General features: G+C 46.4%; 1 protein-coding gene across 1 annotated transcript in view; it reads left to right on the top strand.

Moving 5' to 3' along the window:
• Nucleotides 1-15,244, top strand: part of CHN2 (chimerin 2) — a 283,809-nt gene that overhangs the window by 182,305 nt on the left and 86,260 nt on the right. Inside the window, exon 6 of the mRNA XM_045792953.2 lies at nt 1,367-1,652. Coding sequence (XP_045648909.1) covers nt 1,367-1,652 — 286 coding nt within the window. The remainder of the gene's footprint in view (nt 1-1,366; nt 1,653-15,244) is intronic.

Here is a 15,244-nt window from a genome sequence, read left to right as displayed (position 1 = left end):
TGTCAAAAGTCTTCGCCTCACGCTGTGTATATGTGCCTGGACTGATGCAGAGTTTTTCCATGGGTTCTCTCGGGGTTAACATGGACCCGAGAATCACGTGGACTCCCCACGGCAGTCATGGCGCTCCATGCCAGCAAGCCATCGGAGCAGAGTTCTCATGAGCCTTTTATCACAAAATCACAAGAACTGGAAATGCCAGGGCCAGAAAAGCAGCGCGTTTTCTGCACTTTCCTAAACTGGATCAGATATTTGATACCATTCGATCCTTACGGCAATCCCATAAGGTTTGGGGAAAGCGTCCAATTCCAGAATCGAATTGTCTTCTGAAAGTTCATGTATGAACTCTTTGGAATTAGGAGGCTCTTTCTCCATAGAAGGAAGGGTATCAACGGAAACACTTCCCAGGCCAGCCCACCATGGCGTATTCCATGTGACACCTCAATATTGTGGCTGTAGAAGGCTACTTCCCAAGTCGCACCTACGGATGGTTTGAACATATCTTAGATGATGTCATTATAAGGAAGTACTTCAAAAGTTAGCGAGCGCTCTAGGTGTGCTATGTACTTTCCTATCCCCCAGCCCTCCAGCAGCAGGCACAGGCAGTCCCAGCGGGGAACCAAGCCGGACCAAGGCCAAGAGGGTGCAGCCAGTCAAAAGGGGGACCAAGGCCAAGAGGGTGCAGCCAGTCAAAAGGGGGACCAAGGCCAAGAGGGTGCAGCCAGTCAAAAGGGGGAGGACCTTATAGGTTAGATCCCCGGGACGCTGGCGGTGGCAGCTCCGCAGGGAGTCTCGCCCAGCTCCCCTCATCTCCCTTCTGTGGCACCAACTAGGGTGGGAGGCATGAGGTGCTCTACTGGTGGTGGTCAAAGATGTACTAATAAGGGGACATCAGGGCGACTGGTGGTAGCTTCCCTTGCAGAGGCAATCGCCAGGTATAGGGGTGGGGTAGAGAGCTGTGGCTGGTTTTCATCAAGGAAATTTCAAAGTAAAATATTTGTAAACTAGGCTCTACCCTCTCACGTTTACAAATGAGAATGATAAGGACTCAATGGCCTTAGTGATTTCTAGAATCCAGTGATGCCATATGACTGCCTGGTGTTAAATCCCACCCCTGCCTCTTTCCACGGGTGTAACCTCAAGCAGGTACCCGATCCCTTCAAATATCAGTTTCCTTAGCTGTAGGACAGGGATAATAATTCTACCTGTCTCAGACTGTCTATGACAACTGAATGGGGGGAGGGTAAAAATGCCAAGTGCCTAGCTCAGTGCCTGACGTACATTACGCACTCAGAAAGTGTTAGCTGCTACCGTTCTTTCATGTTCTTACTTCTAACACTGTTGTGATTTCTCCTTCTCTTGGGGGCAGGTTTGGAAACCAGACTTTAAACTACAGGCTCTTCTATGATGGAAAACACTTCGTGGGCGAGAAGAGGTTTGAATCGATTCATGATCTGGTCACAGATGGCTTGATAACACTGTACATAGAAACAAAAGCTTCTGAATACATTTCCAAAATGACAACAAACCCCATTTATGAACACATTGGATATGCCACTCTACTGAGAGAAAAAGTATCCAGGAGGCTGAGCAGGTCTAAAAATGAATCCAGAAAAACAAGCGTTACAAACGAAGAACACACAGCAGTTGAAAAGGTAAGCTACACGTGTGACAGGAACAGTCTCTGCTTTTAATCTGCGCCGAACAACTGCATGATTAAGTATGTATGTGATTGGCCAGAATGTTGGAAGAGACCCACCCCCACCCAAAGAAATCTAGAATGTTCGGCTAGGAGGAGGGACCTTCGAAATCTTCCGGTTCAACGGAGGCCCAGAAATGTGAATTGATTTGCCCAAACTCATACACTCAGAGCCAGGGCTTCACAAGTAATTATTTGTGGGTTTATTTGGAGTTTGAAGAAAAAAGAAAAGCTTTATTATTGTTTTATGGTGAAAATACTCCTTGGTTTTAATTCCATTTGAGGCCTTACTGGCTGTCTCCAGGTCCACGTAGCTATGCAAATACCTGGTATTTGTGTCTGCCTCTCTTCGGACTGAGTGACCGTGCGTGACGCACAGGTCAGCCCGCTCCTGCAGGTGGTCTTCGCTAGATAACAGCTTTTACTGACAGATACGGGAGCATCACTGGGGAGGCTGGCCATCTCTGGGAGGCTTAAAAGACGGCTGTCCTTTGCCCCAAAGGAGGAGTTCTCCTGCCTAGCTGAGGACTAGAAACTCCCAAGTGGGCGGTGCGCAAGCTGCATGGGCGGTGGCAGGATGTGGCGGGCAAATCTGATTTTCCTCTCCAGTAAGTTGCTGTTTGTTTGAAAGACACCACCACAGTTTGCTAGCAGATTTTTTGGATGTGCCCCTTCAGGAGCCATCTGCTTTGCCTGGTCCTATATGTTTTCCGCTGAAAGAAAGTGACAGCTAGTCCTACCGGTCAGCCCCCACTGAGTCTGTGCTGAGCCCAGTGTCGAAGGCAAGCTTGGACTGGGGCAGATATAAGTGAGGGTGGGGGCAGAATGGTGGGCAACGCTCCTTCTGGTGATCGCTAATCCTCAATTAAACCGAAACGGCGCCCCCAGGCTCCCCTGTTGTCCAGTGTAAGCATAAAGCAAAGGAACCTCAGGTTGACTGGCTCCCTTGGCTTAGGGACAGGGACACACCAAAAATCACTGGAATGGGGAGGAGGGCAGAGGAAGGCAGCGCGGTCCTGTTGGCAGAGACAGGCATGATCTTAATTGATTTGCTGATTGGATTTTAGAGCCTAGGAGAACCTTCCCCAAAATCACATCAGCGGAGCAGCTGGCCCATGAAAAAATTATTTGCCATTTTCTCTTTTATAACTCCAGTGTCTCCAAGGCACCTGTCATTCTTTTACAAATAATTGATTTGGGAAACGGTGCATTTTCTGATGGTTTACATTTTACCAAAAGGGAGGGAGGAGACATGAGCCCCAACTTTCAGAGTTTGTTCTGGTCCAGGCAAAAGCCATTCCTTAGTCTGTTTGTAAAAATCTTTTCGAAAGTAATTTAGAATAGAAAATCTGGAAGCTGACCTTCCCAGCCATGACAAATCCAAAGATGAATTGTAAAATAAATCTCTGAAGCGGCGTTTATATTTCCGAGTCAGAGAGTAATGCCACCAAAAAGGCAACCTGTTACAATGGCAGGCCACACACTAGAATGTTTCCAGGAACAGAGGTGAGTAGAAAGAGTGCCTCTGGTGTGTTTGGGATGAGAGTTTAGATTCAGGATACTGAACTGATATTTCTAGAGCCTTGTCCATCACCAAGAGGGAAGTTCGGTCACGAAAAACTAATATTTCTAGATGATATTCCCATAAGGAAACTTGCGGGACAAAATATGCCCTTCATTGTAGATCATTTTATATGTATTTATTAAATTTGGAGGAAATTAATATTCAGATTAATAATCACTTTAGATGAGCTTCCCAGGACACTTTCACCTTTCTAGAAAAAGGTAAATAAAACATTGAAAGAAGTCCACACACAGGGAAGGGTTTGATGGACAGGTGTTTGTGGTGTGGATTTTCTGGGACACTAATGATACAGTGTTTGGCTTTCCTGGGGGACATTCTGAACGCTGGGTCCGGTCATTTGCTGGAGGTCGCTCATTTTGTCAGCGAGTTTGTTAAGTAACTTGGTACAAATGCATCTCTTTCTCTCTGACCTGTATTGACAAGTGGAATTATTAATAGTCTCAGTCTTGCCAGAAAATCTGTTTCCCTTAAGGGCAGGTCAGTGGACTGTTGCCATGGAGGCAGAGACTAGAAAAGAGGTAGTGGAAACTTGAGTGGATTGACTGAGAAGTGCCCGGGGCACCTGTCTGCTTCGATAATGGCGCATCTTGGAGGTTTTAATGAGTGAAATGGGTAGGTTTCCTAATAATTCTCAAACCCAGACAGCCCGGCATTTCATTTTCCAGAGTACTTAAACTTTGTTCACCCATTTATTTTATCGATCATTTCCAAATGAATCCAGGGAGATTGTGGTACCTGAAAATCCGAGAATATTATCAGTGTTAATTGGCATAAAGATATCACCTACCCCGTCAGATCTGAGTGGTTTCCAGATTTATCGCCTGTCAAGGTGGTTAGCAGTGAACTTGGTTTTAATAACTGTAGATGAGGCGGAGAGGTGGGGAGGGTGCAAAAAAAAAAAAAAAAGTTGTGATAGTTAACCAATAACAATCTCTTTCCTTTCCGATTCTTTATTTAATTGATTTTTAAAACATTATGATATATAAGGGCCACCATTTGGTGCCTTTAATCAAAATGGTCCTGCCCGGTGTAATTTCTTTTACGAAATTTATTTCAGAATTGATTCCATAGATGGATTATCTACTGACCTCCCAAACCAGCACTCTAAGCAATAGGATAACACCAGGATTTAACATTGGTTCGGGCATTTACAGTTTACAGATTTCACACATGTGAGGTAATTTCCCATTTTATCCCCGGAGCAGCTTCGCCAGGTACATAGAGCAGGAATCATTGTCCCACTTCACTGAAAAAGTCACAGTGGCAGAGTAAGGAACCAAACCCAGATTTCTGAGCCCTAAGTTCAGAGCTGCCTAAACCTACAGAGCAGGGGGGCCCCATTCTGTTCTTAGTACCCTCATTGCTTTAAGCAAACACCTCTGGTTCTCCCCACGCTCAGTCAACGGACGCTAAGAATCTCTCAATATTTCTATCATCTGGGTGTTTTTTTTGTTTTGTTTTGTTTTTTTAAATACTTTATTTTTTTTCAAGATTTTATTTATTTATTTGACAGAGAGAGACAGCGAGAGAGGGAACACAAGCAAGGGGAGTGTGAGAGGGAGAAGCAGGCTTCCCACCGAGCAGGGAGCCCGACGCGGGGCTTGATCCCAGGACCCTGGGTTCATTCCATCATCTGTTCTTAAAAACACACTGCTCTTACTAGCTATAATAACTAAGTTTTTTAGGAAGGCTACGCTGCTGAATCGAATATATGTGACAATAGTGTTTTCCATGGCACATGTTTATTTGATAAATTTGGCTTGCCTGTATTAAATTGCATTTACGTTTTACTGGAGAAAAACAGAGTTTAGCATATATCTTAACAGTTTATTTATTTCAATATTTTTTTCTAATAGCAAAAGTTAGAAAGTAGCCTTGAATGCCCATCGGTTAGGGGCTGTTTCGATGAATTAGGGCACACGCATGTGAAGAAATACCACGCAGCCACAGAAAAGAATAAGAGTACTCGTACACACCGATATGGAAAGATTATCCAGAGTTATTAAATGCCAAAAACAACTTACAATATAGTGTGTCTACTACGTTTCATTTGTGTAAACCAGAAGAAAAACGGTTTTACGTTATGTTTGTTCCGCAGAATCATAAGCTGTCCCTTGCAGGATACAAGAGCGAGTATCATTCGTTGCCTGTGGGGAGGTGGAGGGGGTATCTGGGAGGTAAGGGTGGGAAGGAGATTCTCCCCTGCTACTATTTCGTACTCTTTGAATTTTGAACCACCATAAATGCAGCATTCTCTTCAAAAATTAAATAAGAAAAAAGAATGCACAAGGTTTTAAATTCACATATGTTGGAGCAAACCCCGAGTAAATCCTCTTCTGTACTCAAGGCATCACACACACACATACAGAGAGGGGGCAAGCAGTTCCAGCCTCTGGACCCAGGCCGTTTTCCCCACCCCTTTGCACGGGTCGCCTTCCCCATCCTCATAGCTCCCCTTTCCCTTCATCTCTCCCTTGGATGCTTAACAGAGTCTGTGTGTAGCAGCCTTTAGGGTTGGGGCCACAAGAGGGTAAAGACCAAAATCACCACGTAAGGACTTTGACAAGACTGTCCCTGGAAATGGGTTGGCTGTCGCTTCCTCACTGGCCTTGCTCCCCTGGGATCCTGCCCAGCCCTCCCTGCATTTTGCGTGCCCATCCCCCCACCCCACCTCTGCCTTCTCAAGCTGTGAAGACCAACTCCCAGATTCTTCTTGCTTTCCTGTGGCAGCAGGGAAACCCTCTTTGGTTTCTACTTGTCTTCTTGTGAAACCAAGAGAGTGACATTTTCCTGATTGAAGGGCTCTGAGCCTGGTTAGGACGTCCTCCTCTGAGATGAGTTGTTTCAGATAGGAACACTCTCTCTCCGACCCTAACCTGCCTTTTTTCCCCCTTTTTGAACTAATTCTCTTCTTCACATCCAGGGGGATCCTCTCACTGTTTATTTTGCTGTTTCCACCCTAAGAACCAGCTAGCCTGCCAGAGATCCTTGCCCAGCAATGACATTACATTTCCCTCCACTGCCCTGGAGCAGGAGGGCATAGCCACACCAGGGAATGGATATCCAGGCCTCGGTGACCGACAGAAGCCTCACAAGTCAGTTGAGCTGAGACAGAATGGTTCTCCCCCCCAAGTCCTACAATGGTACCTAAGTGTTGGTGACCCTTGGTGACTTTTTTCATCAGAGGGTTGCTATTGCTTTTGTTGTTTTCATCTTGGGAAACGTGATTGGCTTTGTCTGCAGGACAAAGTCCAAATTCCTCAGCAGGACATTTGTAGCTTTTCTGAGCCTGGACTTCCCTGGAAGCAGAGCCTGGGACAAGGGTTTGGTACACTGATAATATGGGAAGGCATTCTAATGAGCAGGAAGGAGAGGTCAGGAGAATGAAAGAGACGAGAAGAGAAGCCAATAGCAATGGATTTTAATCAGTTGGGCACCTTCTGAGAAGCCATGTAGAATTGCTCCTAAGAGGAATGGGGGGGGGGTGCTGTTTATCTACCACCTCCTGTCCTCTGTTGGCTGAGGGGTGCTGGTGAGCTGTTGAGTCCCTCGCACACCAGGCTGCGCATGTGGAGAGCCAGGTGGGTGGCCATGGGCATCTCAGACAGTCCTGTCAGAGAAGCCCCAGACAGAGAGCGAGAGGTGCGCGGTGAGGACAGCTGCTAACAGGCTGCGCTGTCAGAAGTAAGCATGCAGCAAGGCCTGGGGTAGACGGTGGTGAGGGACACTCAAAAACGAATGCAAACGCCCACGACAGCCCGGCCCCACCTCTCCCAGCCTGTCTCCCACTGCTGGCCTCCCTCACTGACCTGCTGCCCTGCAGCCCACAGATGTTCCTGTCCCCTTGCTTCCCCTCCCCTCACGCCCCTGTCTGAAGGGCCTTCCCCTCCTGTGATCTGTGGGCTCCTGGCCATCCTCTAGCATCCAGCACAGCCTCTCTGGTAAAACCTGCTGGGGCTCACCCTCCTTTACGGACTCTCAAGGAATCACTCCCACCACAAAACCACCCCCGAGCTTTGCACATAATCTTCATGATAATTTAATGTGTTGCATCCTAAGTGGTTAATCAGACCAGTGGTTCTCAAAGTATGGCCCTCAGGGACCAGCAGCTTCAGCAGCCCAGGAAACTGATGAGAAGCTCCCCCACTCGGGCCCCGTACAGCACTGCTGGGTCAGGAACCCTGGGGGTGGCAGCTTAGTCTGCGTGTGAGCAAGCCCCCGATGGCTCCAGCACGCACCCGCTGTTCGCTGTTCGGATGCCTCTGCTCCCTGAGCAGCTGACCTTTCGGAGGCCCAGGTTCCCCTGCGGCTCACTCCCCAGCTCGAAAGCTCGGCCCACAAAGGGCCCGGCAGAGGACACACCACCCAGTGAACAGCAGATGGCTAACTTAAGAATGGAACAGACCATATCACATTCACCCTGAGGACCACATATCACAAATACACCAAGTCGGTGTGGGTATCTCCCATTACCCCCCCCCCCCGCCCCGCTCCCGCCTCCCTGGGCTAATTTGACTCAGGGGTGGCAGGAGCAGCGCCTGGGGGAGGAGTGCCTTAGAGACCATTTTGTGCAGCCCTTTTGTTTTACACGACAGGAAACTGAGGCACCCAGCTCATTAGTCTTCGAGTATTTCAAAGACATCCAGACGTCATGAAAGCTTGGATAGGCAAAAAAACAAACAAACAAAAGGCTTGAAAGTACCCTGCAACTTAGAAGTTCTCTTAAAGTTAAGATCTTTGAGGAACACAAGGTATACCTGCAGGACTTCTACGTGAATGATTGAAAAGTGAAAAATGAATTCAGATTATAGTTAGTCTAGGAGGAATCCCGGCAATCAGAGCCCAGCAGGAAATGGAAGACATAGTCACTGGGATTTTAAGAATTTGATTAAGGGATTTTTCCAGGGGCTGGCAATGGCAGGAAGCTGTTACCTCCCTAGGGCCGAAGGGACCCAAAGAAGGCACTGGGGTGGCTGGTGTCCGACGAGAACTGGAATGGAGCCTTCCACAGGAGGGGGCTTTCCACAAGAAAAGGGCTCCCACAGAAGGGGGGGGTCTTGCACAGAAGGGGGGCTTACATAATAGGAGGGTTCCCACAGAAGGAGGCTTCCCACAGGAGGGGACTCCCATGGGAAGGGGCTCCCACACAAAAGGGAGCTCCCACGGGAAGGGGCTTGCACAGAAGGGAGATTCACATAGTGGGGGTCTGCACAGGAGGGGCTCCCACAGTCAATCAAGGGTATAGCCGTGCAGCCACTGAAGTGCCATATTACCCAAAAGGGGGGTGGAATAACCCAACTTCTGTCTCCTCTACCCTTTGATCTCCTGACTTTACCTTCCATTGGACAAACTCGACCAGAAGCCAGAGAGCAAAAGAGCTGGGGATACAGTCCGCATGAGTCAGTCTCCCCACCATGGGTAAAAGGGTAGAGAATGAATTGAGGGAGGGGAGTAGAATATGGCAGAGAATAACCAATGCAGCGAGTCAATGCAGACCAATTCCACTGCTCACTGTGTTAGCACTGTTCTAATTAGTGTCTAAAGTTCAGGTTCAGATGCCGTAATTGGCATTAATGCAAGATAACGAGGTAGCCCTTTTCCTGGATGGGCTCCTCAACTGTGCCCTTATGGAAAGGATCTTGGCTCTGGCGGGGGGGGGGGGGGCAGACAGGCTCTGTGACTTGATTAAGGACAGTCGATTCAAACATAGTATTGCTCCTAGCCCTTCACCAAGCAGAGGGACCGCTTTCATTTACCAAAGAAAGAGCCTGAATTGTTAATGTGGAAAGCATCAAGGAACTGAAAATGATCTGCTCATAGTTACAGGGTCTGGAAAACCTGTAGATCTGCCCCAACAGGAGGTCCCTTGGAAATAATATGTAACTGACATAACCAGTCTTTTTCTCGGGAGTCAAGGGTAAATGGAGATGAGCATGACTTAGCTAGTAAAAGTGACAGGTACAATAATGACTCTTCCTACCTCGCACACACAGAGTCATAAAATGGAATGGGATGTAATGCTGTAAGAATGGATTTGAACTTAGATTACATGTGCTCATGAAATCAGTTTTACGGAGCCTTACTTTACATCAGAATGCCCTAATGGGCTGGGATTTACCGTGCAGTCTGAGAAATAGGTGATTTGGCTAGGTCAGTGGTTCTCAAGCTGGCTGAGCTTAGAACCACCCTGGGAGCTTTAAAAACACCCATCTTTGGCCTCTGCTGACTTCTTGATCAAGGCCTCCCACCAGTGAAATTCAGGCATCTTTATTTTTAAGGTCCCCCAGGTGATCCTAAAGTTTTCATCCCTTGGTGAGATGAAAGGTGAGACAGAAAGTAAGTTACCAGATACTTGGAGCATTTTCTCTTAGGGATAACCTGTACCACCTGCTCTAATGCCTCTCCTATGCCCTAATTTAGACATTGGGATTCATTCTCTACCTTCACCTACATATAAAAAGTCCTCTGTGAAAAATCTTAAGGCAGTAAACTCTGGTGGTTCCAAGGTTTGCTTTGCTCCTTTTTTCCTTGGCTCTTTTTCTCAGATCATTGGCTAAAATTTAAATGATGGGAAAAATCAACTAGAATACAATTAAAAGAATTAGATGAAGGGACAAGGAAAAATCAATGTCTCTCCTTATAGGTCAGCTGGTAGTTTCTTAATGGCAAAGTTTGTAAGACTATGATTCTCAACCTTGGCTGCCCACTGGAATTTACTGGGAAGTTTTCAAAATACCAATGCCTGGGCCACACCCCCAGAAAATCAGATTTAGCTACTGTCATAAGGCCTGGCATCTGGATTTTTAGATGCTCCAGGTGATTCTGATCTGCAGCTAAAGCCGAGAACCCTTGCTGTAGAATAACTAAGTCCACAGGATTTATCTTTTATCAGAAAGCTTCTTTTACCAATCCCTCATTATCAGTGATCTCAAAGTTAGAAATTTACAGAAGCAAAAAGGAAAGTTATCCTAATACACTCAGTATTTGTCAGAATAAGATGCACCAAACCCTCTTTATCCATCCCCACCAAAATCTAGGAAACAGCTCATTTAGAGATGCGGCCCTCGCTAAGTATTTTTATGTAAGCAGTGCCATCTAGTGGCTAAGAGGAGAGTTACCTGCTCGTGACCGTCTCGAAGGACTACGCTTACCAGATGTGGGAGTAATGAGCAAGAACAAATTTTCAGCAATGAATCCACTGAATCGTTCCCACTTCCTCAGGTTTTATAGCACAGATCAGGCTATGCAATGGCTAGGCGGTGTCCTTTTTGTAGTTCGTGCTCATTCTCTGTGTAAGCAGGTGGGCAGCTCTGCCAGCTTGGGACACTAAGATGTAGAAATGGTCCCAGTGATCTGATTCACTGGGATTCTGGTCCAGATGTGTCCACACTTTTTGGCTTTTTTATAGACTCTAAAATTTCTGAGAACCCCAAAAAGCTTTTATTTATTTGAGTTGTATCTATTGATCTTTACTGTATCTAAAAGTAAAACTGAGAAAAATGTTAAATATTTATTCTTTTAAACATAACAGTAATAAATTCATTGCATGTCATATAAATAACATATTTTTTTTGCGTGAAAATAACCCCATTTCCCATAACAAAACAAAATCTAGTAGGAATATTGGCATTATGTTCCATTTTTGTAAATCTCTTTAGTGTCTGGCGGAACAGACAACCCATGGATGCTCACATCTGCTTTTGTATTCAATCTGTGATGAAATATTGTTTTATTTGAAATATAGGAAGAAATTCTGGCCTTACACAGATCTGTGTCATCGAGAAAAGGAAGAATGTGGGTTTTTTGTAGCCTTTTTAGGTAAATGTAATTAAAAAAAAAAAACAGACCAAAACTTAACAAACAATAGTTTCTTAAAGGCTAGTTGCAATATCAATCAGTGGACAAGACCATTAATAAAAATAGTTTTGACCACACAGATCTTCTGACAGTCTCTTGAGGTCCCTCACACTTTGAGAACTGCTGCTGTTTAGCAGACACTGGTGGATGAAAAGCACACCTTTTAGAGAAGTTTATATTTGTATGTCTCCAGACAGGTGTTTGAGGGAATCAGTATGCCATTTTCTTCACCTTTGACTGTGGGCGGTAAATGAGGCTGTCACCTAGGACCGCTGTCCACCGGCGATTACTGCAGTCTTTGCCCAGATTGTGACCTCAGAGCTCCTCCCATTGGCTTTCACTGGGGCTGGGCAGCAGAACTGACCCTGGGCCTGTGTCATTTGAAACCTCTTTCTAGGTAATTCTGGTGTATTATCCCAATAAAGAACCATGGACCCAGTCTTACTCTCTTCCCTGCAGAGATGAGAAATGGGCCCAAAGCTCGAGGTGACATGGTGAAAGCTGGTGGGATGAGACCAAACTTTAGGGGATCCCACTACTTTCTTTCTCTGGCCCCCCTCTTTCTTACTCCTCCAGTGCTTCTCCTTCCACCATCTTTGTGTCTCTCTAATCAAGATTCAGCAGTCTCCCCACCTGCACCCCCTTGATGAGTCGCTCTTATCTTGGCCACCTTAGAACCTATGCACCCTCTTCGGGAAACCACCCGGAGCCGTCTCCCCTCCCACTCTCAAGTTATGTGCCCCCGTCCCTGAGCTCACAGGTGGACTTGTCATTCAAGGCTGATCCAAGAGGTCACATTTCCTTGGCCACTGGGATTGGTTCGAGAGTGGGCAATGCAGAGCCACTGAAACGAGTAGACTTTCACTGTGAGTTTCAGAAAGAAGGCGGATTGCCCTTTTTCCTGCTGAGTTGGATATAGCAGGAAATAGAGTCTGAGTGGCTGCAGTCCTCCCTCTGAGCCTGAGACAGTGGCGCTGGAAAGGGAGAGAAACTGAGTCCTCAGAACTCGGTCTGTGCCTCTACCAGAGCTGCCCCTAGAGCCTGCCATGCTCTTCTGGGTATTTCAGTCACGTCAGTTATGTGAGTCAGTTAGTTCCTGTATCGCTTCTTCGCTGCGGGAATGGGAATGTTTGGGTTGAGGTTAAATGTCTACTGTCTTTATAGCCAGAAGAACTCTAATTCATACCACCCCCTCCGTGCCCCCCACCCTCTTCTATCCAGCACTGACTGCCCACCTTATTGAGAAATCAAAAGCTCAAGTCTTCAAATTCAGGCCCATTTTAATTTTAAACAATCCACACTATTCTTCTTTAACATGATGATGTTACAGCGGAAAGGGAACATCTAGTGTTTACTGAAATGGGTGGGAAGGTAGTACCTGGATTACCAGGTGGACATGGGAAATAGCCCAAAACCCACTTCTGGAGTGCATCTCTACATCACTTGCCCCCTGGCTCTGCCGTAAGTGTATCTGTAGACTTCTTAATACTTATATGCACCCAAATAAGATTAAGGCAAATTGTTAAAGATTCCTAGTGAATTCTGATAAGCCAGATTTTTATCTTATTCATGATTTTGCCGTGAACTTTTTTTTAACAAAGTGGAAAGAAACAGCTCTAGCTAGGGTGTCGGATCTGGCCAAAGAGAGCCTCTGTTGAACCTGAAATCCTACTCCCCCCTCCCACGCAGGTTATCAGTAAAACAGATAATATAAGCTGGAAACCTACAGCAAAAAGTCAAAACATTATCTGTAGTATTTATGAATTAAAAGCTTGGTCTATAACAATTTGTGGGTTTTTTTCCCAGCTGTGGGGAAGAGGAAGGATTTCATTTCCTGAATAATTTCCATTGACATTAATGGAAATGAAATGGTCAAGTCTCCATCTTGGGTTATTTGTTTTCATTGCCTTTTGGAGCAGGTTGCAGAACTGGCATTACTCATTTCTCAATAATGAAATGTCTGGCTGGGTTTTATGATGATAATTTATAAATGTCCCAGTTGGTTTTGTCTCTCCTCATACATAAGCACTTTGAAGTTTCCAGAAAGTTAATATTTCACTTTGTACCTAGTCTCTATTTATGAAGCTAATGAGGCCTGACCATCAGAAGAGTATGTTAAAGTTTCCTAATGTAACTTTTACAGTTCTCATGTGACTTGGTGGCTTTTAAAAAAATGAGTAAGAAGTCAGTTCACTGTCACTTGCAACCGATCCTTTGTTAACACTCAAATTGAGAGTCAGAAATACGACACGTAATTATGAGCTGTGCATGTCCCAGCATACCTTTAACAGAGCAAGGGTAGTTCTGTTGTACCGCAGTGTATGTAAACTACACGTGACACCATTCACGATATGAGTGATTTCTATTGTTTTTAATCCTGAATGACTTTAGGAAAGTTACAACAACAACGACAACAACTCTACATTTATCAAGCATGGCACAGATTTTAATCCTGTATAAACCGAACTTGTTTCACTCAGCTTCCTAACAGTCTTTAAGTCTTGGGCTCCCTTCTTTTTATCAGCAAGACGCGAGAAAACTGAGGGCTGGAGGGATCCAGTGATTGCACCAGGGGCAGAAAACTAGTCACTTGCAAGTCGTAGAACTAGTTCCTAGTAACTACCACGTGGCTGGCTTGACTGCAAGGCTTCTGTCCTTTCCACGCCCCCACACTGACAAAGGACACCCATATGCTTTGTGTCTAATTTTAAAGCTTCTAAACTAAGCATGGTAGTGGCAATTGTTTCCCTCCTCAAATAGAAGTTCTCCATTCTCTCTGTGGGTGATTCTCCGCGTCTTCAGCTCTTGACTAACTTGTTCTGATGAAGAAATATGTGTGGCTGAGGGAGTTCCTTAAGAAGACAAGTGCTCGTTACAGACAAGCGTGCCTACCTGGGGGATTTCTAAAAGAACACCCCTGTGTGCCTCTTTAGCCTGGAGCTCCGTGAGTTGAGGAGGATTTGGCAATATTGAAAAGCTCGACCACCTTCACTAAATCCCAGAGTGACGACTGTGATATGCATGATTTCAGCTGCAAGCATCTCACTTCTTCCAATCATGATGGGAGAAATCGGGGTGAGAGGAAACTGCAGCCACAGTTACCATCATGAATGTCAGGAAGTAACGTGGGACCCAGGTCCCCCTCACGGTAGCTTTGAAACACCAGCTGAACTCTGGGACTGTAGAACGATACACATGGAGCTTATAATGAACTGGATGTGTTTTCCTCTGGTGAGTTAAATGTAGAAATCAACCGGGTCACAGGGAGAAGAAGAAACACCAGCATTCGCGGAGCCTCTGCCAAGCCCCAGGGGCGGTGGGGGTGCTTCGCGTTGGCTGCGTGCTGCCCTCACAGCAGCCCTGGGAGGGAGGAACTGGGGTGGCTGGGGTAACTTATTCATGACCACTCAGTGAACGAGCTGGGACCCAAACCCTGCGGGTCCTGACTTGAAAGCTTCTTGAAGAGCTCCTGGGCACCTGAGAGTGAATTCCTCAGGCTGGCCTTTTATGACCTTGTCCCCTTGTCCCAGCACCCTGCCTGCCCGTGCACACATCTTGCCCTCATCTGCTCCCCCCCGACCCCACCCCCAAGCTGTGTCCAAGAGGCCAGCGCTGCTACGTCATTATCGTTTTCTGAGCAAACCAGCTGCTTTCACACCCTTCAGCATTCACCCGGCATCTTCCCCTCGGCAATGTTCCTCCTCTCCTCGCCCCCAGTCCCCTGCCTTGACTTAGGGAACGCTTACCTATCTTTCCTGACCAAGTTCAAGCATTTCCTGACCTGCAAGGTCTTCTCCAACCCCACTGAAGCCTTCCTGGACGTGCTTTCCTTTGGCCGCCTCGCTGTGGCTTGGATAGGACTCTGATTGCGCCCCACTGGGGGAGGGGGGGTCATTCATTCAGTCACTCATTCTTAAACTGTGAATAATTACTGATGACAGTTAGATATTCATTGGGTCCCTAATCTGTGCCAAGCACTGTTCTTCTCATAGCTGGCCAATCACCCTGACAAGGGCCAGCTCAGGACGGGCCAGTGCTGCAGGCACGGTCAGGGAGGCCCTAGGTCTCTCCGCTAGAGCAATTAGGGAAGAGGCGTGTTCCCCCTC

Source organism: Ursus americanus, chromosome 3, assembly GCF_024610735.1.
Source record: "Ursus americanus isolate L20-20 chromosome 3, mUrsAme1.1.p, whole genome shotgun sequence".
In the NCBI taxonomy this organism is placed as follows: Eukaryota; Metazoa; Chordata; class Mammalia; order Carnivora; family Ursidae; genus Ursus; species Ursus americanus.
The sequence above is the reverse complement of the archived record's forward strand: the minus strand, read 5'-3'. Positions and strand labels throughout refer to the sequence as shown.